The sequence below is a fragment of the Danio rerio genome, chromosome 8 (genome assembly GCF_049306965.1).
Source record: "Danio rerio strain Tuebingen ecotype United States chromosome 8, GRCz12tu, whole genome shotgun sequence".
Taxonomy (NCBI): domain Eukaryota; kingdom Metazoa; phylum Chordata; class Actinopteri; order Cypriniformes; family Danionidae; genus Danio; species Danio rerio.
The window spans coordinates 23,795,627-23,821,624 of record NC_133183.1 but is presented as its reverse complement, the minus strand read 5'-3'; the positions used below and the strand labels follow the sequence as shown (position 1 = coordinate 23,821,624).

General features: G+C 36.3%; 2 protein-coding genes and 1 long non-coding RNA gene across 4 annotated transcripts in view; 2 read left to right on the top strand and 1 right to left on the bottom strand.

Annotated features, from left to right (window-relative positions):
• The first annotated feature begins 4,678 nt into the window (after positions 1-4,678).
• Positions 4,679-6,914, top strand: LOC141375624 (uncharacterized). Its single transcript, XM_073910329.1, has 2 exons — positions 4,679-5,427; positions 5,602-6,914. Exons 1-2 carry the CDS (start codon positions 4,995-4,997, stop codon positions 6,633-6,635), a joined length of 1,467 nt encoding a protein of 488 aa, XP_073766430.1. The 5' UTR covers positions 4,679-4,994; the 3' UTR covers positions 6,636-6,914.
• On the bottom strand, positions 6,660-10,255 carry LOC110439056 (uncharacterized). Its single transcript, XM_021473383.3, has 4 exons — positions 10,080-10,255; positions 8,794-8,991; positions 8,329-8,425; positions 6,660-7,901 (listed from the first exon to the last, which is right to left on the bottom strand). The coding sequence occupies exons 2-4, from the start codon at positions 8,866-8,868 to the stop codon at positions 6,961-6,963; spliced, it is 1,113 nt and encodes a 370-aa protein (XP_021329058.2). The 5' UTR covers positions 8,869-8,991; positions 10,080-10,255; the 3' UTR covers positions 6,660-6,960.
• A 40-nt stretch (positions 10,256-10,295) lies between these two features.
• Positions 10,296-25,998, top strand: part of LOC141375626 (uncharacterized) — a 382,930-nt gene continuing 367,227 nt past the window's right edge. For both annotated transcript variants that reach the window (XR_012384304.1, XR_012384305.1), the window contains exons 1-2: positions 10,296-10,441; positions 10,548-10,667. This is a non-coding gene — a long non-coding RNA (uncharacterized lncRNA). The remainder of the gene's footprint in view (positions 10,442-10,547; positions 10,668-25,998) is intronic.

Sequence of the window (25,998 nt, the reverse complement as noted above, 5' to 3'; positions counted from 1 at the left end):
CAAGATTTATGTAGATTTGTCTAAATTATACAATTTGCTACCCAGCATGATAAAGTTAATACTTTTTGATTACTTTTGAATTTATTTTATAGATCAACAATATGCATGATAGTGCATAAGTATTAAGAAAAAAGATAATTAGTAATCTGACTGATTTAAAGCATAATATATTCTAATTACAAGAACTTAAATCTAAATATTTCCTGTAATGTTACCACCCAACACTATAGAATGGGAACAATTATAGTGAATAAAAGTCACACATTTCTAGAACTTATTCTCCATTCTTTTTTACAGAGCCGACCGCTACAGCATATAGAATGAAAATATTTCCTCTGCGTTGCCCTGAAGCAATCAAATCACCCAGCTTTAGAAAGACACGAAGGTGAGTAACTGATGACAGTGTGTTCGTTTTGTCTCAAAGCAAGTCTAAACCTTTTAACCCCTTTCAGGCTGAATAGGAACTGCCTGTGCTGGAAATGTAGTGATGTGGCCCTCACTATCATCGTCCTCACACCCCACATTTTCAGAAGTGGACAGAATGGACTACAGACAAATGGACTAGCTGTGCCCTACATTTTTGTGGATAACTAGAATGACACTCTTTTTGAATGGACTATTTATTCCACCAGACCATTCAGAAACAACTGTTGTCCCTTTTGAATTTGCAAGGTATTTTCTGTACAGCCAAAGAGCATTTCCTATAGACATTGAATACGATTTAGACAACTAATATTGTTAAAATATTATATCAAGGATAGTTTTTAATAGTGCACATATTTACAGTTTTTCTCAGTCACTTTGGTGCATTTCTCACAACACTATTTATATTTGCACAACAGTTAATGCATTTCTTAAAACAATTAGTACAAACTGCAAAACCTAGCTGATAACCTGCAAAAGCGTGTCACATGCTCAAAATGGATAGTTCATTCCTCAAAAGCAAGTATTGATGTCAATGAAAGTGTCAGTGTCATCAAAATAAAAAGTCCTGACACCATTGTTTATGAACAAGATAGTCAAATGGCTTTGTCATGTTTTTATTATGACAGTTTACTCTGCACATTTTTTCAATGCAAAAAAAGTCAGAGTTTGGTGACACTTCCTGAAAATGCTCAAGACAGCACTGTGTACTATTTCCACAGTCATTTGAAAACTACAGTAAAGTTAGACATCACTGCATTTACTGAGGTATCAGAGTACAAGACACTGAATATGTGTTTCACATTTTTACTGCATTTTCTCTTTACAATTCTAATTTGCACAGCATTGTGCAAAAGAATAAATACACTCTTATTTACAACAAACATAAACTTCCTTTGGGTAGAGCTGTGCACAACTGTAAACAATATTGTAGTACATATCGGAACTGAACCTACAACACACACAGGTCTGTAAATTATTCATGAAATTGTTCAATTTAGGAGACATTTTCAGTAAAATAAAGATTTTTTAATAAAATTTGTTAGACAGATTTTGACAACTAGTTCAACATTTTTGACTGTAATGACTCAAGTAATGAAATAAATTAGTTTTATATGGAATGACTATTCAGCATTCACAAGTTTAGTTAATTTTGACTGACCTGACAGAAGCAGATGATAATGTTATAAATAGCAGAGAGTTGTATGAAAGCAATTGATGCATATCCAAAAGCATTTGCAATTTGTTGGAAGGAATGAGAAACTGCTACTAGGATGTGCACAAATGACTAACTGTTTTGAGAAATGCATTACCTTTTGTGCAAATGTAAATAGTGTTGTGAGAAATGCACCAAAGTGACTGAGAAAAACTGTAACTGGCTTTCATCTTTCTTTAAGAGCACCTATGATAAAAATCATCTTTTGTAAGCTGTTTGGAAAGAAGTGTATAGTGTGTCCAGAGTCATATTGGTATGATATAAAGACAATAAGCCTCTTTTTTAAATTTGCTGAAATTAAAAGAGGATCCATATCCCTCCCAATTTTAGGCTGACCGTAATGTGATGATTTTACTGACAGCCGCATATTAACATGTCTCTGTAGTAATAATCATATCAACAGGTTGTGCACAAAACAACTGGGATTAAAAGATCTGTTCAGCTTAATGTGAACATCAATCATCATCAAATCAAGAATGAGTTTTACAAGTTTAACATTTTTAAAACAGTGCATGTTTGTAATAAATTACAGCAATTTTACCCTCTTTTCTACCACAGCCGCATGTCAGTACAATTATAAAAGAAGATACTTCAATCCCGGTTTGTGGACATTAAATCAGGTTTATTTTGTACATGTGCGCGATATCTGCTTCCTTCATGTCTGTCACTTGGCTGTATATCTGAGGCAGAGATTGAGGCACACTCTGACAGGCTTGTGGGAACGGTGGGCAGGGAGAACAAGCAATAAAGGCACAGGCAACAAAAACCGCTACATTGTGTTCAAAGCAGAAAATTCCAATATTCTGAAATGTTTAATAAATAATCTGATGGATGTTTTGAGCTTAAACTTTACAGACACATTCTGGAGACTTCTCGTAAATCTTGAACAAGAGGTAAAATATGTACCTTTAAAGAAAATAACTATGTGAATCATCTCTATGGACCGAAACAGAATTTTCAGGATGTTGTATTAAATTACTTTCCAGTGGTCTTTGTAAAAAAAACTATTTATATTGTTACTTTGCTGTTAAGTTGTTATTGGCTCTGGAAGATAATAAGATAAATAAGATAATGCAAACACATCTTTATACACTGTCCTTGTGTATTAAAGTTACACAGCTTTAAACAACTTTTAAACAACATCTTTTATCAAAACAATGTTGCATTTAAAGAAAATGCAAAATTATGCAAAACATGCAAAAATGTTTGTTAATAGAAAAGTAAAACAGTTTATTTTGATAGTCCATTCGATTATTACTAGACTGTCTGCCTAATATCTTAATACCTGCTTAAATTGAAAAACTAAATACTTTTCAAAACTCCCATTGTGCTGCACTTTTCACATCAATAACATTAACCAGGTGCTAAAAAAAAAAAAAAAAAACTAAAATCAGTCTTTCACAGCACTGTGATGCAATTTGGCCCACTCTTCTCTGCAGAACCACTTTAGTTCAGCCATATCTGAGGGTTTTTAGGATGCTGACACAGCATTTTAATTGAGTTCAAGGATTTAAAGACAACTTCAAAACTTTGCCATTCAGAGATGGACTTGCTCTTATGCATTATGTATACACAGTTTCTATTTACTTTAAAACCCCAAGATTGAGAACATCTGTCAGTTCTCATGTCACTGTTTAATTCTCTTCATGGAAAGCAGCTCTCAACCCACCCAGATTTCTAATCTACTCCAGTAAATATATACTTACATAGCTTATTTCGCTTAGCATTCAGGGGTGGCCAACTGCAGACTCATGATATACACAGCCTCATTAATTACTCTAACCAACTGGGTAATTACCACAGCCATCAAGCCATCAGTCATTCCAAAACAGGTCTTATAGGCAGAGAACTACACATTTAGACAGACATAGGCCTGTGTATATGCAGACTGAAATTTTCATTTCATGTATTATTTTAGTGTCCAAAATAAGGTTCATTTCTGACAACTTTACACATATAGTAAAGATGGTTATATTGGATGGGAAGTTTCACTCATAATTAAATGTATTACTAACAATTAAAAATCAAACCATATTCTGATCATGAAAAGAACCTGCCTGAAACTAATCGGAAAAGTTTGGCCTACTAATATTGCTGACAAGTCCTTCTTTGAAAATATTTGGATGTGAAATTGCTGTGGGAAAAAAAGCACTATAAAGATGCTGGTAATTTATGAATCTGTTTACTGACAGAACTGCTTCAGGAGGGAGAGCGCTTAAGTCTAAACACGGAGCACATTTGTTACAAATTAGCAGAAAATATCTAATATGCATCATCAGCAGAGTTGTCCCCTCCTTTAGGCCAAAAACTTGCTCACTTAACTTACTCTGGAGCATCATTTATTATAAATCCACTACATGTTGCCTTATTAAACACAGAGTATGGATTACTGCATATTCCAATAACTGTTTAGACTAATATATGGATGAATTATAACAGAAAAAAGCCTTATTAATCATAGTACATATTTCCCCACCATTCTCATTTCTTGTTTCACATGTCAGTCAGTCATTTTTCCTGTTTATTTTCTCCAGACAAATGATGAAAGAGTAACATTTATGCAAGCAGTAAAAATGATCGTTTGCCATATGTCTTTTATATGTTTTTGTTTATATAATTTCTCTATATTGTCCAGTCTAATATGTTCTTCGAGAGTGAAAGAAAATCTTACCATTTACAGCAAAATTGTTTTATTTTTAAATAAATATCATAAAGTTATATATATATATATATATATATATATATATATATATATATATATATATATATATATATATATATATATATATATATATATTTTTTTTTTTTTTTTTTTACTTTGGACTACTTTCAGAAACTTTATGATATAGTCTAGTAGTCAAATTTTACATAAAATATATTCACTAAGTGAAAGATACGTCAAAATGAAAATTTTCCACCAGAACTGGTATCGTTTACAATGAATCGAGTCTTTAAAAGATCCGGTTCAAACGTTAGTGTCACTTGATTTGCGCCATTTGCGGGTAGCCTATTTATTGATTCACTGACAAGATCCGACTCGATCCGAATCGGTTATGCAAAATGTTTGATTCGCTCAAAAGGATTAATTTGTGGCGGACTTAGACAATTCAAAAATACGTTTTATTGCTGTTGTTTTACAGCACACGATCTCAAATTCAATGTATACGGTAACATTACGTCAGGTCTTTCTTTTTATATAACGTTAGCTTGATGGACGCATCGCGTGAGCAAATCCGCACGCGCGAGAAATAGGTTACCAAGACACAAACCTAATAGGCCTTTTTCACACTTCCTGGTTCCGGTAAGCGAAGCAGTGTATCACAACATCCGGTTCAATGCAACGCAGTAAGAAAGAATGGCTGAGTCGTCTCATCGCTGTTATTGCAGCGTTCCCGGCTGCTCAAACTCAAAACAACGTCACCCTTACCTCAGTTTCCACGATTTCCCGAAAGATGAAGAACAGAGGAAGTCATGGGTAAAATTTATCAGACGGGATGAAGGTCCTTTGTTTCAAATTAAACGCGGGAGTACGTTCGTGTGCAGTATGCACTTCAAAGCGGACGATATTTACACTACCAAAAGTGGAAGGAGGAAGATAAATCCTGGTGCTGCACCTCGCCTTTTTTCCTGGAATGACTGGAGTACAGACCGAGTTACACGTGAGTCACCTTTTCAACGGGCAAGTACTCGGCTTGGTGTTGATGTTCGTGTTGACCGCACTGCTCCAGCCGTAGCTGTGCCGATACTCCCTCAAGCAGACCACGACTATGCATGTCAACCATCACCTGGTATGTACAGCAGAAAACATTTTTATTTAAAAATATAAGTTATTATATTTACATTATAAACGGATGTACTGTATTTATAGACAGTTTACATACATATGTGTTATAATAAAATATGAAATATGTGTGTGTGTGTGTTAGTATATATTTTTATTTAATATGTTTTGTACCTTTCAGGACATTTGGATGCTGCTGCTCAAAGAATCAGAGAGCTAGAGGCCAAGGTCAGACAGTTAGAAGTCCAACTCTGTGATCTATCTGCCTCAAAATTACACATTAACAGATACTGTGCAACTGATGAGGACTTTAGATTTTACACTCGATTCCCATCTGAGAAAGTATTCTGGATATTTTGGGAATCAGTTGCCCCATCAGCCTCCAAATTAGTGTACTGGAGTAAAGCACAGAGAAACAGTGGTGCTGTGGATGTTGAAAAAGGAGGTTCAACCCGTAAACTTGCGCTTGTGGATGAGCTGTTCCTGTACTGCTGTCGTGTTGCTGCTGGCCTTAAAGAGAAGGTTATAGCAGACATTTTTGGCATCAGTACCGCCACTGTGAGCAGAGTGATCATCACATGGGCCAACTATTTATACCTTGTCTTGGGGTCACTGCCTATCTGGATGTCAAGGGAACAGGTCACACAACTGATGCCAGCTAAATTTGCAGAATACTGTCCAAATCTGAGAGTGATTGTGGACTGCACAGAAATTAGATGCGAATCTCCATCATCGCTTACATTACAGTCTGAAACATTTTCAGTCTACAAAAATCACACCACTTTCAAGGCTCTGATAGGTATTGCCCCATGTGGTGTAATCACCTTTGTTTCCAAGCTCTTCACCGGGTCAATATCTGACCAAGAAATAACCAAGCAGTGTGGAATTCTCCAACTACTTGAACCTGGAGATGCATGCATGGCCGATAAAGGCTTTGTCATTGATCAGATGCTGTCAGATGTTGGTGCAAGCCTCATCATCCCTCCATTCAAAAGAGGTGCATGCTTCAGCAAGGAGAACACAGAAAAAACACAAAGTATTGCCCGTCTAAGAATTCTGGTAGAGAGAGCTATCAGGAGAATAAAAGAGTACCATATCTGGGACACAACTGTTCCTCTTACACTTTCAGGTTCTGTTAATCAGCTATGGACAACCTGCTGTTTAATGTCCAATTTCCAATATCCACTGGATACAAAAGACCACATCTGTGTGTAAAAAATGAAGTGAACAAAGGTGAACTCCATTAAGAAATGTTTATTGGATAGTGCTTCACAATATAAATAAGTTCTGTAGATGAATAGATTGTTGAATATTTGCATAAAAATGTACATATCCAATAATGTATATATACACACACACACACACACACACACACACACACACACACACACACACACACACACACAAACATGTATCTACAATCTACACACACAAACACACACAACATTAATATACAGCTATGTCCCATTTTCAATGAATAAATCAAACTCATAAAGAGAACAATACATGTGGTGTGTGTGGCAATTTTTACATGTGTATGTTACTGGTTTTTCAGGTAAGTTTGCATGTAAGTGTTGAAATAAAAAAGGTCAAGTTTTTTCTTTAAATCGTTGATCAGGGACTCGTCCTTCCAAATTCTCTCTACTGTGAGATCACTTTTAGTAGACGTGATAAAATCACACCAAGGCAAACCAGTTATTGCCAACTGGCCTAAAACCTGCCAGAAATATTTGTGGTTTCTTTTCAATTTAGCCTGACCATTAGTAAATTTGATATGTGTAGCCTCTGCTATGCTGTTAACATTCGGGCATTTCACCTCAGCCAACCCAAAGGGTGGTTTTTCAGATGGATCATAAACTTTAGCGTCAGGACTAGTACCCAGGTATGGTGCATCAGGGTGAATGACAAATCCAGAAGGTGACACATTTACACCACAAAAGTCACTGTACAGCTGTAGGACTTCTGGCTCAAGTTCAATGCCTCTTTTCATAGCGGATGTTTGCCGTACACCTCTCAGCATCCTGACTGCAAGTGCCTCAGATGATGAATCCCCTCTTGCACTGTACACTTCACCAAATCTGCTGGAAGTTAAGCGTGGCTGTCGCAGTTCTTTCCAAAGTGGATTCTCTGATTGCTCTCTTGTGTTTTTCTCAATAATGCATGATAGTTCACTAGTAACCATCAAACTCTCAATATGGTAATACTCCTCAAAACTGGGAACGTAATTCATGTGCCTGTCTAATCTATAGCCATGTAATGGCAGTTTTGGGAATGAAGGGGCTTCAGGATGCTTGCAAATTTCATGTGATACTGCAGTGGGGCATTGATAAGAGAGAACCGAGCCCTTTGGGACTTGACCAAATTTTGATTCCACTAATTCCATGCTTGAGAGGCCACACAAGATTGAGCAAATACCAAGCTGTGGTCTAAGGTCTCTCAATTTATCACCAACGGAGAGCAGTGCTGGGTCAGGAAAAGGTCCTGAAAATAGACAATTAAAGAAAGTGACAATACTGCTGACAGACAGGTCTGTGTGAGAGTGTGGATTGTTTACCCAAAAATGAAAATGTTATAATTATTTACCTGCCCTTGTGTGTTTTCAGACATTTTAGTTTATTACTTCTGTTGAAAATGTAAATTCTGACATAATTTTATCTCCCTTTACTTATTTAATACCTATTTGACTTTCTTTGTTCTGCTGGACACAGAAAAATATATTTTGAAGAGAGCTCAAAACCTGTAACCATTGACTTCCATAGTAAGAGAAACAAATTCTATTGAAGTCAATGGTTACAGGTTTTCAACTTTCTTCAAAATTACTTTTCTGTGTCCAGCAGAACAAAGAAAGTCAAATAGGTGATAAACAAGTTAAGGGAGATTGTGTTTGTGTGTCTGTGTACAATCTCACCTGGGTATGCCTGATAGAGTGTAGACTTAACACAACTTCGTCCTGCTGCTTTTGGCTTCCGCACCACAACTTCATCCATGGGTTCAGGTCTAATTCCCTGAATGACATTTTTGTTATAGACTAAAGTAAGTTTTTATATTTAACAAAAAAATCATTCTTACACAAATTAAATAAGTAGTTTCTGCTAATGCCAAGACTACAATCTAAACAAATAAAAAAGTATGATTTCCATGAAAAACAGAAACTAATACATTTGGTTGATGAAATGTTTTAACTTGATTACAGTGACATTATACAATAAACTCATGTATTTTTTATTCTTCTCTAAATCACATGTAGTGAAATGAGTATATATATATATATATATATGTGTGTGTGTGTGTGTGTGTGTGTGTGTGTGCGTGTGTGTGTATGTGTGAGTGTGTGTGTGTTTGAAAAGATTCTTCCTTGGTTTAGACATCTTACCTTTGTCCTTGGCCTGTGCCATGTTTGAAGAGCACTGGTGCATGATAGTGCGGTTGGTACTGTCTTCACTCCCATGGTACTGTAGTGTGCAGTTTGGAAAAGCAGTGCCACCACATGATTGCACAAGGCCTTTCCAGCTGCACAGGAACAGCTACATCCATTTAATGCAACAGGCCTACTTACTGCTTGCAGTACAACCTTAAAGTATAAAATAAGCAACAATAAAATAATAATTACTATAAATACATAAGGATAATTTGGCCAAGAAACAACACTGGAAAAACTGCAACAGCAGTGGAACAAAATGAACTTGAACAAGAACATAAACTAACTTGAACCTAAAGATCTGGAAACACACCCCAATCGCTACAAACTGAGTGTTTTGAAGATATTTGCAACTTTTGCAGCAAAATTTAAAAATGTAGAGGTTAGTGGGAAAATGGGTATCACATTTTTTTTAAGGTACCTCAACACATTTTGTTGAATTTAAGTTACATTGCATCTACATACCAACTAATTCTTCATAGATTATAAGTAGACTGTTAGGTTGGGGTTAGTGTAAGTTTACGTACTTAAGTTTCTTATAGTCAGTTAAATGTGTTAAAGGAGCAGTATCAGCAGATATTAAGCAGACAGTCTACTAATACTCAAATGAGCAGTAACTGGCATGTAGTTGCAATTCAACTTTTAGTCAACAAAATGTGCAATAGGGACCACCAAAGTGTAAAAAAAAATGTAACACTTTAATAGAATGGTATACAAACACTGAACACAACAACGAATAGCTTTATTTTCTCAGCGTAGTAATCAAAGTATGTTTCCAGACTTGAAACCTTGCGAGCATTAAGCAACCTGTAATTTATGGGGCTCCTCGTTCTTTCTCATTGACCGATAGCAACTTGCCTGTACAACTACCTCGTCGTTCGCTATATCTGACACTGCATTCAAAGGAAGGAGGGGGTTAGCACAGCTTATGGACAACTACTAACATAAAACTAATCCTGCTGGATGTTAAAAAGTTAATCTTGCTTACAACTGACTTGATATTAGCATATGCTGCTCACTACGCATTACAGTAACCTACATAACAAACGCTTTTTGTAAGACATTTTTTTCTGCACAAATTATGCAAATCGGTATAATCTTTTAAATGCTGTTTTATTTAGGCTGTGTCAGTTTTATACAGGGTTTGCAGAAAAAAAATCTCTCAACTAAATTAACTAACATTAGAACTTAACAGGATAACTACCAAAATACTTGAGACATAATGTTATCAATTTACTTACCCTTGTAGTTAAAAACAAACTGTTCGAAGAACAACTTGTATCCCTTGTCCAGCTTTGAGCCTTTCACCTTACTGTGGTCCTTCACCAAGCGAACAACGTCGTCTTGTCCAAATTTTGGCAAAGTTGACAGTGAGGATGTCATTCGATGCCCTGAAGTTGCCATGTTTCTGCGGCTGCTAGCAAAACCGGAAAAAACTATACACGGCTTCGAAGGGCGCTTCCGGTGTTCAATTCCGCTGTGAAAAAGGTCTATTGCCTGGAAATCTTTTCCTTCACATCAAACTTACTTTGGGCTTTTAGTCATTAGTGCCAGTGCTCGAAGATTCAACACATTTCTTTCCCTTCTGGATATGTCCCTCCAGGTATGTTACTCTCACTTTTCTAGTTTGAGCGAGCTTTTGAACCCAAACATGCTGCCCAATTTAGATTTGTGAGCCGGAGGACTCTGACCTTGTGTTTCTAAATCAGGATTGCAAAAAACTGCAGTGCACCGAGGCCCAACACAGCCATGGAAACACTTCACAAAACACCTGTCAGACCTGCTCCTGTTCAAACACCTGCTTCAGGAATCACAGCCTACCATCAGCGGTAAGGCCTCTGACTTTATTCTTTATGACACTGCTTTATCATGTATGGAGAACGTTGCAATAAGAGTTGCAATCATAAAAAGAAGGTTGGATAATAGAGAAACACTGCTGCAGGAAACAAATAAGAGAAAACAATGTGTGTTTATGCATGTATGAGCTGGAATACATTTCAAGCATAAACAATGGGAACATTGCTATCTCACTGTTCATGTGTGTCTAAACCTAAAATGAGAATATGGCATCTATTAAACAGTTAATCTAAAAATCTAAATTGCTGTTTGTTTGCACACCTTCAGGCTATAATAAATGTAGGCAAATAAAACAAATCTTCAACAGAAAGTGAATGACTGCTGCCTCTTTGAGACTCAAAAAACAAACCAAAAAGAAAACAGAGGCAAAACAAACTTATACCCCAACTGTTTATAACGGTACACCATGGTCTTTCGAAGCAAAACAATTGGCCTGTGTAAGAATGGTGTTGTAAATAATGTTCAGTTTCTCTGTTGCGCTTCGTAAGACCCCAGTGTATTGTTAGAAAGCTGTTAGAGATTCAGTATTCCTGTAATATTATTTACAGTACCTGTAATCCACACCCTCTGCAAATGTTTCTGAGTGCCTTCACAAGGATATTCCATGTTTGTTGTAATAATAAATAACAACATGTTTCTTTTGTAATATTAATGCATAGATTTAAGTAAGTTGTAGTGCTTCAACTGGGGAATTTCAATAGATCTGCTGTTAAGTTGGGCAAAATTGTTTTACCAGCTAACTGATTTGCATCTCACAATGCTAGTTATCTGTATAGTCAAGTAGGCTTGAATGATTTTTAGTACAAATCTACTGTTTAAAAGCTTCTACCTGACTGGCCTTCTACAAATCTTGATTAAGAACGAAGAGGTCAGAGGTCAGCTCCCTACGTAGATATGGCATTTTGAAGTTAAATGACAGGTAAATATTTAATGCAACATTTCATGGTTCCTGGATGTGCCCTGGGGGATCTTGTCTGCTGTATTATTTAAATTGTTAGGCCTTTTATCAAGAGAAATATCAAATATTCATCTATGCTTGAGACCACACCACCCCAGAGTTTCTGATCAGAGCTGCAGCACCACATAGATTCTGACAGCTTCTAGAACACCAATGTGTACTAAAAGATACGACCGTCACTGGGTTATTGATGTTTAACAGGGAGGAGAGTATAGTATACCTTTGGGAATTGGGAAAGGCCCATCTAAAGGCTGTGTTCTCTTTTGCTGAATGGATAAATATGTTACCAGCAGACCTTATGTATTACACTTCTTCAGAGTCTCTTTTTTTAGACGTACAGTATGATATAAGGACACATGGGTTATTTATGTGAGAATATCTGAACATAAGTTGATTCTGTTTTGAGTTCTGTGTTTTTGGAGTGATGTAGTCTGGTTTATGATCTGATCTGTTGTGGTATTTGAAAGGGTCAAGGTTAAACCCTTGGTGTGATCTAGGAACTGTCACAACCTCAGAGTGCTCCAGTTGTCACTGTAAGAAGTATAAGGCTGGTTTCACACCATAAGTGTGAGCAGCACATGTTTTTTTCAGCATGCATGTTTCCATTGAGTGCATGCATTCACACTGGGAGCAGTAGTGTATGAGTGCCAAGCAGGAGCATTGCTTGAAGAGCACTGCAGTGTATTTGGGTATTTTATTTTAAAATCTGTTCTTGTCACATTTTGTCACACTCAGTTAAAGTGTAAGCACTCTTTTTAATGTATAAACACCATTTTACACAAAAAGTACTTATAATGTACAGTGCTCAGCATATACGAGTCTACCCCATTTTAAAAATAAATACTTTTATTCATTTCTCATTGAATATGGGTAATATATATTGGTACATTTGAACAAAACAGATTTATTAACAGATATTTATTAAAATAATATTTTAGTCACAGAATTTCTATAGAAATTAAAAGATTATACATTTAAATTCATGCAAAATATTGCAAAAAAAACCTACATTTCACCAAAATTTGATATATTTTTGCAATTCTTGATGTTTTTTCTTTCTATTTTTGAATAAAAAAAAATTCTATAACATAAATTTGGACTATTATTATTATTTTTTAAAATTTTTATTATTTTTTTACCATTATTGTAAATTATTTTGTTAGATTAGCTCCAGATTTTACTTCAGTACTGACTAAAGTAATGTATATGCACAAATATAATATTGTAAAGCATCGTATAGGAAATATTAATTTAAATGAGAAATTTGTGGGGGGTGTCCTCATATATGCTGAGCACTGTACATAATAAGCATGTCTGGTGTTTTTTTTTAACAAGAATTGTAGTACGTCAGAAACATTATTTTAGTAAATGAAAACTAACGCTAAAACCATTGGTCAAAAACATTTCCTTAACAATAGTCACTGAAAAAAATAATTGAAATAAAATAATGATTATTTTCAGAAATGATTGGCACTCATTCTGTGGTGGAAAATCGGACCTGAGACTGTTTATAGAAGTATCTGTAAATGGCACTTTTACAGACAAACACATTTCCTTGGTTTGCCAAAATAAATAAACTAGGCATGCATGCTTCACTACATACATGATGTTTAATATGAAGAAGTTTGTATTGATTCTTCATAATTTGAATTTTTTTTTCATTTTAGTTGCATTTGTGTTTTTTTTGGATTCAACGTCTGTCTGTTTAAACAATTATCTTAAATAAATTACTAAGGGGTTTTAAATTTTGCTCTGTTCAACACTCAATGTATTCGGATAACTCTGCTAAACTTAATTATTTAAACTACTGTAACCCACCAGCCCTACTGCAGTCTAACTGGTGATTCTTTGTATGGGAGTTGGTTGCTCTAAAAAGGAGGCTAAAGCCCATGGCCTCTATAGCGTCTGTTGCTAGAGCACCTTTTGAGGTCAGAGGAGTGAGGTTTACCTGCATAGCATTTCACTATCTGGTCTCCGTTACACTAGATACATAAAAAAATAATAATACAAATGTGTTCACAAAATAAAACAAACTAAAACAAAATCATTAATTCAACAAATGTACAGCAAATGTAAAAATGGTATCAAAATAAAAACTGATTTTTATATGCCATACTTGGTCAGAAGTAAAAATGAAGAATAAAAAAATATATATTTAATATTAGATTTTATGTATACGTTTATTTATATTTTATATAACTATGTTTTAATTTATTATGTAATACAGGCTCTAGCACTGCAAAATCAAACCAGAGTTTACATCAATCATGTGAATTATTCAATAACTCAAGGGTGATTGTTGAGCTCCAGAAGCACAACATGCTTCATGTTCCTACAAATAAATACATATCACATTATATCTTCTATATCTGAAGCCGCTGCTGTACAGTCCACATGAGTCTGCAGCTGCACTGTATTATGCTGATGTAAATCTGATGTGAAGCTCACACTTGTGGTGTAAAACAGACATAATGCTTTAGCAAAAGCACAAACGAAATGACCTGGAGTGGTTTTGTTTAAGTGTTTGTGTCACCAAGTGTCTGGACTGATACTGATTACAGTTTATATGACAAAAAAAACTTAAAATTATGTCTATGACTGAAATCTAATACCTAATTGCTTTGTACTGTACTGATATTAGAAAATAATATATATGCAAATATAAACTATAATGTATAATGCAATATTCAAAGGGAGATCAAGAACAGCCGCTTTTATAAAACTTATATTTTTAGATTATATGTATAATTGTAATTATTGTAATTTTTAAAATTCTACTTTTTGTATTAATATTATCTGTCATGCACCTAGGGTCTGAGAGTAACGCAATTTCAATTCTCTGTATGTCCTGTAGAAGTGGTTGAATTGACGATAAAGCTGACTTTGAAATCATATTACATAATCCAGATTACATATTAGTTATAGCAGCACTGTTTATTACAGTGTGTGTTCATAAATCATAATAATAGTTTCTGTTTAAGGATTGGGTCAGATAGACTTGGTTGTCCAGTACTGAGAGATGCAGATGCCGTGCTGTATGCTTAACACCCCTCTTTCCACACAGCTGGGTTCAGAAATCTCTCCCCTGGGGACTATGGACAGAGGAAGGTGTTTAGAAACAAATTCCTCAGAGATCACACACACACGCACACACGCACACACACGCACACACACGCACGCACTCCTGCAGGGAGCCGATACACGCTGTCCAGAAGCTGAACAAGAATAGGCCACAGGGATGTGTTTCTTGCTCATGGGGATTGGGACAGGCTTTAGGTTTGCTCTAATGCTGACTTCTGAGCTAAGGCAGGTCACAGATGTCATTTATTTTATTGTGGATGTTTTTGCCATTCCTATTGAGGCTCCATAGTGTAAATTAGAGGTGACTTGTTGCCAAAGTGCTTTTGCAGTGTTGATATTACAGTATAGTTAGGCCCGCACGTAATCTGCACATGCAGAAATCAGCAGATTTTTAGCCCATAATGGAGTCTAGTCATTTACTTATGTAAATTTTAATGTATTAATTTTTTTAATACTAATACTATTTGCTAATATGAAAGTGTTCATTTGCTTTATTTACAATACTGTTTGTAAAGTCATTTTTTCTGTCTTTTTATAAAATATATTATATGATGTGCTAGCTTTGTTTACCAAATAAATGTATCTAATTAGATTTGCATTGTAAACATTAAACAAAAGTTAAAAATGTATCATTTTTTTAATTTCTTATTTTTTTTGTTATGATACTCCCAAAATCATACTACATAAATCTGCATATTATTTATTTATTTATTTTTTTTTTAACAAAAAACAGAAATAACAATAAATGTCCAGAGATTCTGTCTGGCCTTAAGTATAGTTTTTGGTTGTTTGGGCATCTGCAGTTGATATCAGTGGTGGAAAAGTATTAACACACAGCTTCACTATGGTCTGAAGATTAAATGAATGTGTTTGTTACTTTGTTTGCTTGTGTGTGATATCTTTTTGTGAAATTTTTTTATTCAACTTTATCTGTCAGTAAAAGATTGCGTGAAGTTATTTGTTCATAATAAGATTCATATTTATTAGTGTGACATTTTGCGATGGTATGACTGACACATCTGTGCATCCACCACATTATATAATACAACTGCTTGTCATTGATGCAATAAGAGATGACAATATAATATAAACAATTAAATTGTTAAAGTTTTGGCAGGTTATCATGTTGCGTGCAACAACACAATAATAAAATATGATCGTTTTAAGGGTGTTACAAGAATGCACTCAGAAAGTGAATACATATTGTAATTTTTGATGTTTGGCTTCTGTCAGCTGTTTTATTGAGCTACAAATCATGCAAACTGAGCAATTTTAAGCTGCTACAGATGACATGCACCCTTTATTTTGTCTTTTTTCCTTGAGCATAGCTCTCTGTTGCACCCCAAAATGAAGAACATGTCCGTGTTGGAATAGATTCGTATTGATTGCAATAAGCCTGGCAAATGACTCCTGAAGTATTTTTAGATGCCGACCATATGACTGAGAAGGAAGCAGCGGCTGATTTCCATGAATGAAGAATGAGTGGCTTTTTAAAGCCTTAAGATGGATGTGTGCTTCAGGGTGGGATGGTAATTACTTCTGCAAAGGGTCCGGACTGAAGGGCTCAGTGATTGAATTGTTTGCTGACGGAACAGCCCTTTGCCATCTTTAACTTAAAGAGCAAAATGCCATAAATCATGCTCGCACATCTCAGCCGCCTCCCACCACACTCCTAATTTTTTCCACCTCTCTTTTATTTCCCTTCAAAATTTTGCACCGCTTGATTATCATGCATCGTGAAGGAGATCAGAGAAATGCTAACCTTCGCTGATGCTTAGCTAAAGAATAATGGCAGTCCACCTTTGTGTTCCTGCCAATGCGGAGCTGTCATCAAATAAAATTCAACTAATCATGCTGTGACTAAATTGATAACGTAAATCATGAGCTTAACTTATACATGTGGGCTGTGAGTGATGGACCCTCAGGCCGCAAGTGGAAGCGTTAAGAAGTGTAAGGCCGTCTAATCCATTACAGTAGTTCCTAATTTAAGTGGCAAGGCTTTGAATAAATGTACTATGAGTGTTTCATATTTTATTCATCTTTCTCACAGATGCTACAACAAAAGCGAGAGTAGATTGTGGTGTAGTTGGAGTGGGTTGTCAAATGGGAGCACTTAGGGTCAGGACAGCAGTGGATGCGAAGAGACCTCTTGATGGAATTCCTCACACCATCAAAGTATATAAAAGTTTAGTTTAAGATTTACGGAGCACCGTTATCGTGAAACACTTCAAAATAAAACAGAAAAATATATTGGCTCTGGATACTTAAAGGCCCGTGAAATTAAAATAAAGTTTTTTAGATGTTAGTAGGGGTATTGTTAGTTTTAAGGGTATCTATAAGCTGATGTGCTCCAAAACAAAATTTGCGTTTAGATAATATAAAACTTATATAAAACTACAAAGTTGTTAAAAGAAAACAACTAGAATATAAATAAATTAAACAGAATTAAAAAAATTTTATTGCGTTTACTTTGCATGTTAATAAAAGTGCATCTATTTTACCCCTTTTACAAGCTAAGGTCGACCTTTGGTGTTTTCAGAATATGTCTGCAAAGCTTCAACTCAAAATACCCATCAGATTATTTATTATTGCCTCTTGATTATGCCCATTTTTGGTGTCTGAGTATACTGTAGGTGTTTTTGTAGCCTGTGGCTTTAAATGAAAACAAGCTGCTTCTCTCCGCCCACTGTTTCTGCGTGTGCATCTGCTTCTCATGCGTCACATAAACAGCACAGTGACAGAGACGGACTCAGATGAAGCTGAAATACAGCTCATTTAACACAGCTTGGTTTAATTTATAAGTTTAAAGAAGTTCTGTTTTTTTCCTCAGGAAATAAAAAAAGAGACTTTTTGTGTTAATTTCACTCCAATATGACTATGGACACACTATACATAAAGACAGTTCTGTCCAAACAGCTTACAAAAGTTGATTTTCATCATATGTGCCCTTTAATAAAATGTCCATGCCATGGATATAATAATGTCTTTCCACTTTTTTCACTTTTTTTGACTGCACAATGCAAGATATGTGTATGCAATTTTTTCATAAAGTCTTGTTTTTATTATTGTTTTCATTGTTTTGTGCATATTATGGACAAGGATGTAATGGTTTATTTGTTTTTCCATTTTTATCTTATTTACATTTGAGATTTTCTTTACTTATTTTGGATCCCATTGGTTTTCATTTCAAAGGCTGCACCTTCTAGAGGTTGCATTTATTGGCCTCATATGTCATTGAAGATGTCTAATTTAATAACAGTAATCATTATAAAATGAACTATTATTCCTGAGTCTTAAATTACTGTAATTTCTTTATTATTTTGGAGTCAAATGGTTACCTCTCTGAAATCAGTGCAATCAGTCGCTTGGAATAGCAACCTCTTTAAAAAATAATACTGCAATTGTACATTATTTTGTATTCCCTATAAGAAAGTAAGTATTTCAGGATTGGGATGACATGAAGGTGTGAGGATGAGAGAATTTTAAACTGTCCAATCAGCATCTATAATCAACGAACCTACTTTTGAACCTACAGTAAATGTCGCCTGACTGACAGTAATTGGGGAGAAAAATGGCATACAAAGCAAATTAAATACATCTTGGTTCCATTTTTGTGCCTTTAAAAAAACTAGAATGCAAATTTATGTATTATCAATACTGGTGACTTCAAACCAAGACGTACAATTGGAACTCAATGCAAATCCATACTGGCAGTGTTGCAGCTAGCGTGTGAATGCTGCTTTTAGCTCGCTCGCATGTCACAGGCCTCTCTCCTATTTCTGCATAACTACAGTGACTAAAATAAACTCCAGTTCCCTCTGGCATGAACTGGGACAGAGCCAGCCTCTTCCTTTCTCCCTGCACTGAACATTCATCTACACAGCCATGTCAGGCACTAGCTAACTAGCGCTCGCATCAGCCATACAGGCTTCAGTTAGGTTGCCCACTGTCTGGCCTCTCAAGGCGATTAAAAGTTTACAAGGGAATACAACTGAATTATTTAACCCTTGTTTGTCAGTAAAAGATGGAAACAGATGCTTACATTTTAAGTTAAAAGCTGTTCAGTTTAAAGCTTAAGCATCGTTTAGTGGTAAGTAAATAAAACAAAAAAGGACTGAAGGGTGTTGGGCGGAGTAGGTGTATATAACTTTAGTTTCTGGTAGTTACTAAGAAGAACCATTTTTCATTTCCTTCAATTTAACTTAAATCCAAGATAACTAAAGCTAAAATAAAAATCCTTAAAACTACACGCACACATTTTGAAATTTAATTCAAATAGAAATGACACCCAACAAACATGACTAGAATGTAAAAACAATATTTAAAAATGAAAAAACAAAAAAACAAAAAAAAACAAGTAAAACTTAATATAAACTACAACGATCAGTTATACTGGAATAATATAATAAAAATAAACTGATATTGCTTAATTATTTTTTTTAAATTAAATTCCATTACTCTTTTATGACATGTCTTTTATTGATAATCTAGTGCAATTCTATATGATTATCCCTCATTTCTGCTGCAATTTCATGGTTATACAGTAGTATACAGTAGTAGCATTGTTACTAGTGAATTCATGCCTAATGTTGTAGCTTTCTGGACTGAAAATCCTTCTAAATGGATTGTTGCGGCACATTGTTTTCCCATATCCCGCTGTTCCTTTCCTTATCATTTTAGTTTAAAGCATGAGACAATTGTGGTCTGTTTAGAAAGAACTTGTGGATGTCTTGAATGCTTCTCACTGGATATTGCTGTTTTGTCATTTTAATGTTTGTTATATGCAGCAGAAATGGCAAAGTTAAGTACTTCCCTTAACGCACACTAGAGGTGGGTTCACAGTTTGCATTTTCAGTCTGAATAAAACAAACTGCAATAGCTATGATAGTTTGCTTCATTTGAGTATGTGTGAATGCTGTACAGACCTACAGTAGGTCTGTACAACAAAGAAGCAGACTGCTGAAGAGATGGTTCTTAGTCTGCTTCCAGAGAGTTTGACTGAAATATGAACATCACAGGACAAAGACATCTAAACCAACCAAAAACAACATTTTATTATAAGATGAGACCATAACATGTACAAAACACTTAAGGGTTCCTTCTCTTTCAGCATCAGAAATGTGTGTCCTTGCAGCAGATCGTCGTTGGAGAAGTCGTTTGTTGCAAAGTAAGTGTCAAAGGGTCACGAACCCCCTCCCCCCCTTCTTAGCAGCGTGTTTTCTCACCTCTAGTGTGAAAAAAGTCAGGAAAGTGGGTGAGTCCAGCTTTGTTTTGGTGGGAGTATGGAGTGCCGAAAGAGGAAAGAGTTTGCATGAAAAGGGGAGTTTCATTACGTGCACATGCTTTTCACACCGGCGACACAAACACAAACCTAAGCCTGGTTTATACTTCTGCGTCAAGTGACCTGCGTAACCCACGGCGCATGCAACGCGCGAAGCTGTGCATTTATACTTCTGCGCGCTGTCTCTGTTGGTCTGCATTAACACTTCCAAAACGCTAGTTGGCAGTGAGGTGTAAATGTTCCTCTGTGTCGAGTTTCTTCGCTTCTGTTTTGCTTTTCCTGAACACTTTCTGGTTGTACAAGTGGCTCAAACTCGCTCATTTTGAGGCAGGAACCGGCGGACGTGCAACAACTTTAACTGAGGTAAACACAAAACAAAACTTTCCATCCGGAGGTCCTTCACGGGACACTTGTAAACAATCGCTTGCACCATTCGCACGGCTCTCGGTCCTGCCCAGACTCGTCAGCGCTACCAAGCCGACCAATCACAGAGCTTGCGCTACGCGTTGTTGCGACGTGTAGTTACATTTTTTGAGAGGTGCACGTCAGTGACGCCGACGGCCACGGTGAAGGGCTTTGCGTCAGCGCCGTAGCATACGCCGGCGTTTGACGAAGAAGTATAAATCAGCCTTTAGGGGAGATAAACAGTGACTAAGTTTACATGGACATCAGTAAACAAATTATTTGTCTTAATCTGAATCAGACAATAATATGATTAAGGTGTTTACATGAGTTGCTTTTTGGATGTTCCTTTCATGATCCCATTTTACATGTTATAGCACATAAGTTCGAATAACGTCATAACGAATAACGAATAACGCTATTGACATTTCCTCTGGAGTTTTGTGTAATTTTGGGTGTTTATTCTTAATTTGTCGACCTTAACTGCAGTTTGGCACTTTCACTTTCATTCAGGAACATTTCATGCATGCCCCTGTGACAAATGAGATATTGTATGCGAGGAACTGCTGGAAGAGTGTTGTTTTAATGGAATTTGATACCGCACACCAAATGGGAGGAAAAAAAACCCTCCTCTTTCTCGGTTGATGCAGAGACTCTGTAGGTGCAGAGAATAGTGTCAAACAGCTGTGTGTATATATAGACTATCCTGTCACAAAATGCGGTGAAAATCCTACACAATGGTAATACAGTAACACGATTAAGGTGTTTACATTTGGAGAGCAGTGTTTACAGCGGATCTTTCAGTCCATAATATTGAAGTGATATTACTGTAAACTTAGTGACTAAATCATTTTGACTAAGACATTACTTGAAAAACTAAAAGAGAACTGCTGACGATACTAACTAACTTTGCCATCTAAACAAATATAAACAAACAACATTGATCAAACACCAAATCTGTAGATATAGGACAATAAACACGAACTGGAACCGTGTCTTTTTAAAAAAAAAAAATTAGTGGAGTAGACTAGTAGATTTCACCAATTCCAGATGCAAAAAGCTCTCAGTTGAAAAATGTTCTTTATAAACATATATATTTTGGATGTCTGTAGACCACTGTAATCCACACATGTGGGTCCACATGCTAGCTGTGCTCTTATCGTGGGGAAATGGAAACAAGACCTTTGCTGGGCACATTTATAAATGCAACACTGACGACCCATGTCGCTGAACAGTTCTTCTTCCACTTTTTTTAATTACGGTTGGCAACACAACATGGCTGCTATTTTGCATATTAATGAAGTTGCATCTCAGTCACAATAGAGTTCAAATTAATCATGAAAACTCAAAGACATCACATTGTACCGGCCAATAGAGACATCCAGTCTCCACGCTTGGGATTTACAGAAGAATCTATTGCCCGTGACATAGCTTCAAAATTTCTTTTCAAACCAGAAGAACGAATTTGCTCAAGTAATGTAAAAATAACCAATTTTCACTTGTTAGTTAAATATGTGTCCTAATAGTGTTTTTAGCAACGTGCGACACACTCTATAGATGTCTGTCAACATTGCAAAATATTACATTTTTTAGACCTTTTTTATTTTTATTCAGTCTTAAAACTGAATGCACATGCTAAGCAAACCATGACTTTGTTGAAACCAAAATTATTAGATCTGTTTCAAATATCTTTTTAAAATATTTCCCAAAGGATGTTTAATAGAGCAGGAACATTTTCATAGTTTTCCTTATATTTTTTTCTTCTGAAGAAAGTCATATTTCTTTTAGTTTGTATAGAATAAAAGCAGTTTTTTAATATATTTATTAAAAAAATAATCTCAGTGTTATTAGCTTCCCTAAGACTTTTTTATATCTTACCACATAACTAATAGAATGTATACAGTCACCATGGCATGAAAAAGTATACGATAACCAAGTTATTAAAACTATGTTTAAAAATGTTGAAAAGATCTTCTCTATACTTTAAATTGCACTTGGGAAAATGTAAAAAGTAATCAATTTCACAGGAGGGTTAATAATTTGAACAGTTTTTGAATTGCATAGATCCCAAGCTATATCATGAAGCGATTGGGACCAAATCACCCATGGCAGAAAAGTCTTTAAATGGTCCCTTTGTTTCACGGTTAAAATTAGAGAACGTTTGTGCTTTCATCTTTCGTTTGTCACTTCATGTCAGTCACAGGCAGTGCGAGAGAACTTGTGTTATCACGAGCGAGTCCACACTCTAAAATGCTACGGATACTGATTCAGCAGCGCTTGGAGGCTGACAGCCTGTGGAGATTGAATACAGTGCTGTAAACTCCAAGTTCAGTTGAGGGAAATGAAGTCTCGGAGGTTGCATTACTGTGTGTCAGCGTTACATAAGACTTGATTATCACATCTGCGTCTTTGCCTGCCAAGTTTTCCAATCAGTGCACACACAATTCTCAGCCGTTTACTACTGTTACACAAGGGATGCCATGCCAATGACTGTGTCTGTTCAATAAAAAACGCTTTAATATCACGTGCGTCACACACAAATAGCAGCTGAAATTGAAATGTTAGATATCTGATCCGCAGTAAAGGGTGTATTGGAACGCTCCAAACCAAATTGCGTTTAGATTTCCTCTTCTGCTGTCACAGTTTTACAGCTTACGGAGTGTGGGTGAGAGTGTGCATGCGTATGTATCATCTCATGCCTATGTGAGGGCGCACAAGAACCAGAACGAAGCGATTTCCGCTGAGAGAGAGACTCAGAGGAAGCAATACGGGTCTGCAGCCGCATATGGGCCTTCTTAAGGGATTTTCCTTTTCCCTCCCCTGACTGCGCGGGCTCTGCCTCTCTCCGTAAAGCCTGCTTAAAGTCTTTAATTATATTATATAAGCCAAAAGATCAAGGAAGCGTATTGAGAGTGTCCTCTAGAGCACATCACTTTGTGTGGGGGGATTTTAGAGCTCTCGTTCACAGCCCTCCATCATGAACGCTAGCTCGCTTTATTCCTGCGTTCGTGTCTTCCACCTCCAGATGAGCATGTGTCAGTCAAACCCCAGATACACAGTCAGCTTACAAGAGTCATTGATCTGCAAACGGCTGAATTACTGCACCCAACGCTCAGTGTCATGTTCAATCAGATCTCTCTACATTCTGACATCGTTGCTCAGGCTCTATGTGCAGCTTGACTTTTTATGCCCTTATGGCATGTGTGCTTAGGGTCAAGCTGCCTTATGAATGAAATATTATACTGTAGGTCTGCCATAAGGATTTTTCTCACAGTTTCCAATTTGATTATAGCATCCTAACATTCAATGTAAGGAATGCTTTTTCGATGCTTTTTGGTTTTTAAAAATAAACTTTTCCTCCTTCCACACAAAGACTGGAATACACAAGACAAGTCAGTTGTATAGTTTTGAATGAGAGAGTGTAAAGATCAATATGGTGTATGAAGCCCCGCCTACTAGTACTGGAGCCAGTCATTGATTGCTATAGACTGACGATTCTCCAGGGGAGATGCTCAAACCAGACGTGTGCTTTTACAACAGTTTATGTGGTCAACAAACACTGTAATCTCAGCAAATACTTGCTTCACAGAGATAAGAGATATATCCACGTAAAGCTTGAAATCTCAACTTTAAGGCCGTACTCACACTGGGTACAGTTGCCTCGAACCGGGCCAAAGCACGCTTGTCCCCCCTCCCGTCTCCCCCGACGGCCCGCGCTCACACCATATCGGGCCTCGGCACGCTTACGTCATCGCTGCTGCTCTTTTTAGTGAGAAGCGCTCTCTATGGCAAGCCTTTTTAGCATTTAAATCTTTGTTCTGACTCCATAAATATATTTAGAGATATCTCTAATTATATTTTGACTAGTCATTATATATAATTATAATTCCGCTACTCAGAATGACAATAGAGATATCTGCAATTACAATTGTACTAGTACGAAATCAGATTGAAGATATCTGCAAATATATTATGACTGACTAGTCATATTCCTCTATTGACTTCCATTGAAAATTATTTGCAGATATCTCTAAATGAGTTTTGATTAGTCACAATTGTAATTAGAGATATCTCTAACTGAGGTTTTACTAGTCATAATACATTTGGAGATATCTTTAATTCGTCATATTTAGAGATATTTACAAATATATTTGAAGATATCTCTAATTAATTTACTAATAGTCGAATTACAGTTGTAGATATCTTGAATAGTCAGTCATAATATATTTGCAGATATCTCCAATCTGACTAGTCGAATTATAATTATGACTAGTCAAAATATAATTAGATATCTCTAAATATATTTATAGATAGTCAGAACAAGGTTTAAATGCTAAAACGGCTTGCCATACGCTCTCACCCAATAGCACAGTGGAGATTTCTCTACTTATATCGTTTCAGTCGGTTTGATATGCAGTGACATGCAGTCAAATATTTCGCCAAACAGTCCTTAGGGATGCGGTGACACGCAGTCAGATATTTCACCGGACAGATCCGCCACTTTTGGCGCTCATAAACAATCAAAGCTCTCGTGCTGCAGGAATGAGGAGGTCTGCTAAAGGCGTGCAGCTGTCATGCTGTGAGGAGTTCTCGTCTTTAATAAACTACGGCAGTTTGCGATCACTGAACAGTAAGAATAATTAATAAATCCATATGAAACAGCCCCTTAAAAGTCACGTCTCGCTTTCAGTTTCGGGCTTTGGCGCGTTTTGCACTCACACACAAGTGTACCGCGCCAAAGCCCAAGTGATCCGCGCTAAGGCACACCTCTTCCAACCGGGCCAGGGCCGGCCAAGTGAACCGTGCTTGAGCCCGATTCAGCGCACTTACACTTCTCAAACGATCCAGGAAACGGGCCTGGGCACGGTACGGATGGCATAGTGTGAGTAGGCCCTAAATGAACCCACTACACTTGAAAAAAAAGTTTTCTGGTTTTGTAATCTGTATGAAAGTACGGGAGGATACTGTTTATCCCGTCGAATGCACATCACAAGAAAGCAGGAACTAATACAAACACCCAAAAAACTTGAGTCACTTTAATTTCTGGAGGAGATCGCTATCAAGACAAAGTTGTAAAATTCTTCAGAAGAGCAGGCCGATAATCGTAAGCTTGGATAACAGTTTTGAAGAATCTTATGTGTCTCCATTCAGACAGAATGCCCGAGCATACTGCGTATCAAAGATACGAAAAAAGAAAAATTACTTGCTTTAAGGGGACCTTGTCCCAGACAGGAATTGTTGACATCATGTAGGATCTGTTACTGTAAATGAATGCTTAATGCATTTGATACAAAACCCCTGTGACTATTAAAGACAGATTTCTGAAACAGTTGTCATACAAGTGTCAGTATAAAAAATCAGGAGGAATCAAATGCAGGGAAAAACAGGTATTATTTATTACTAAAGTGGCCTGTAGAGCGGATAATATACAACAAAAAATTCCCAGCACAGGGTGCTGTAAATGCCACAGAAAAAGCACAAAATTCTGGCAAAAAATAAATAAAGGAAGTTCAACAGAGGGCGCTCAGCGGTCCAAAGTCGCCAGTCAAAAAACAGGAAATGGGTAAACTCAGGTGAAGGG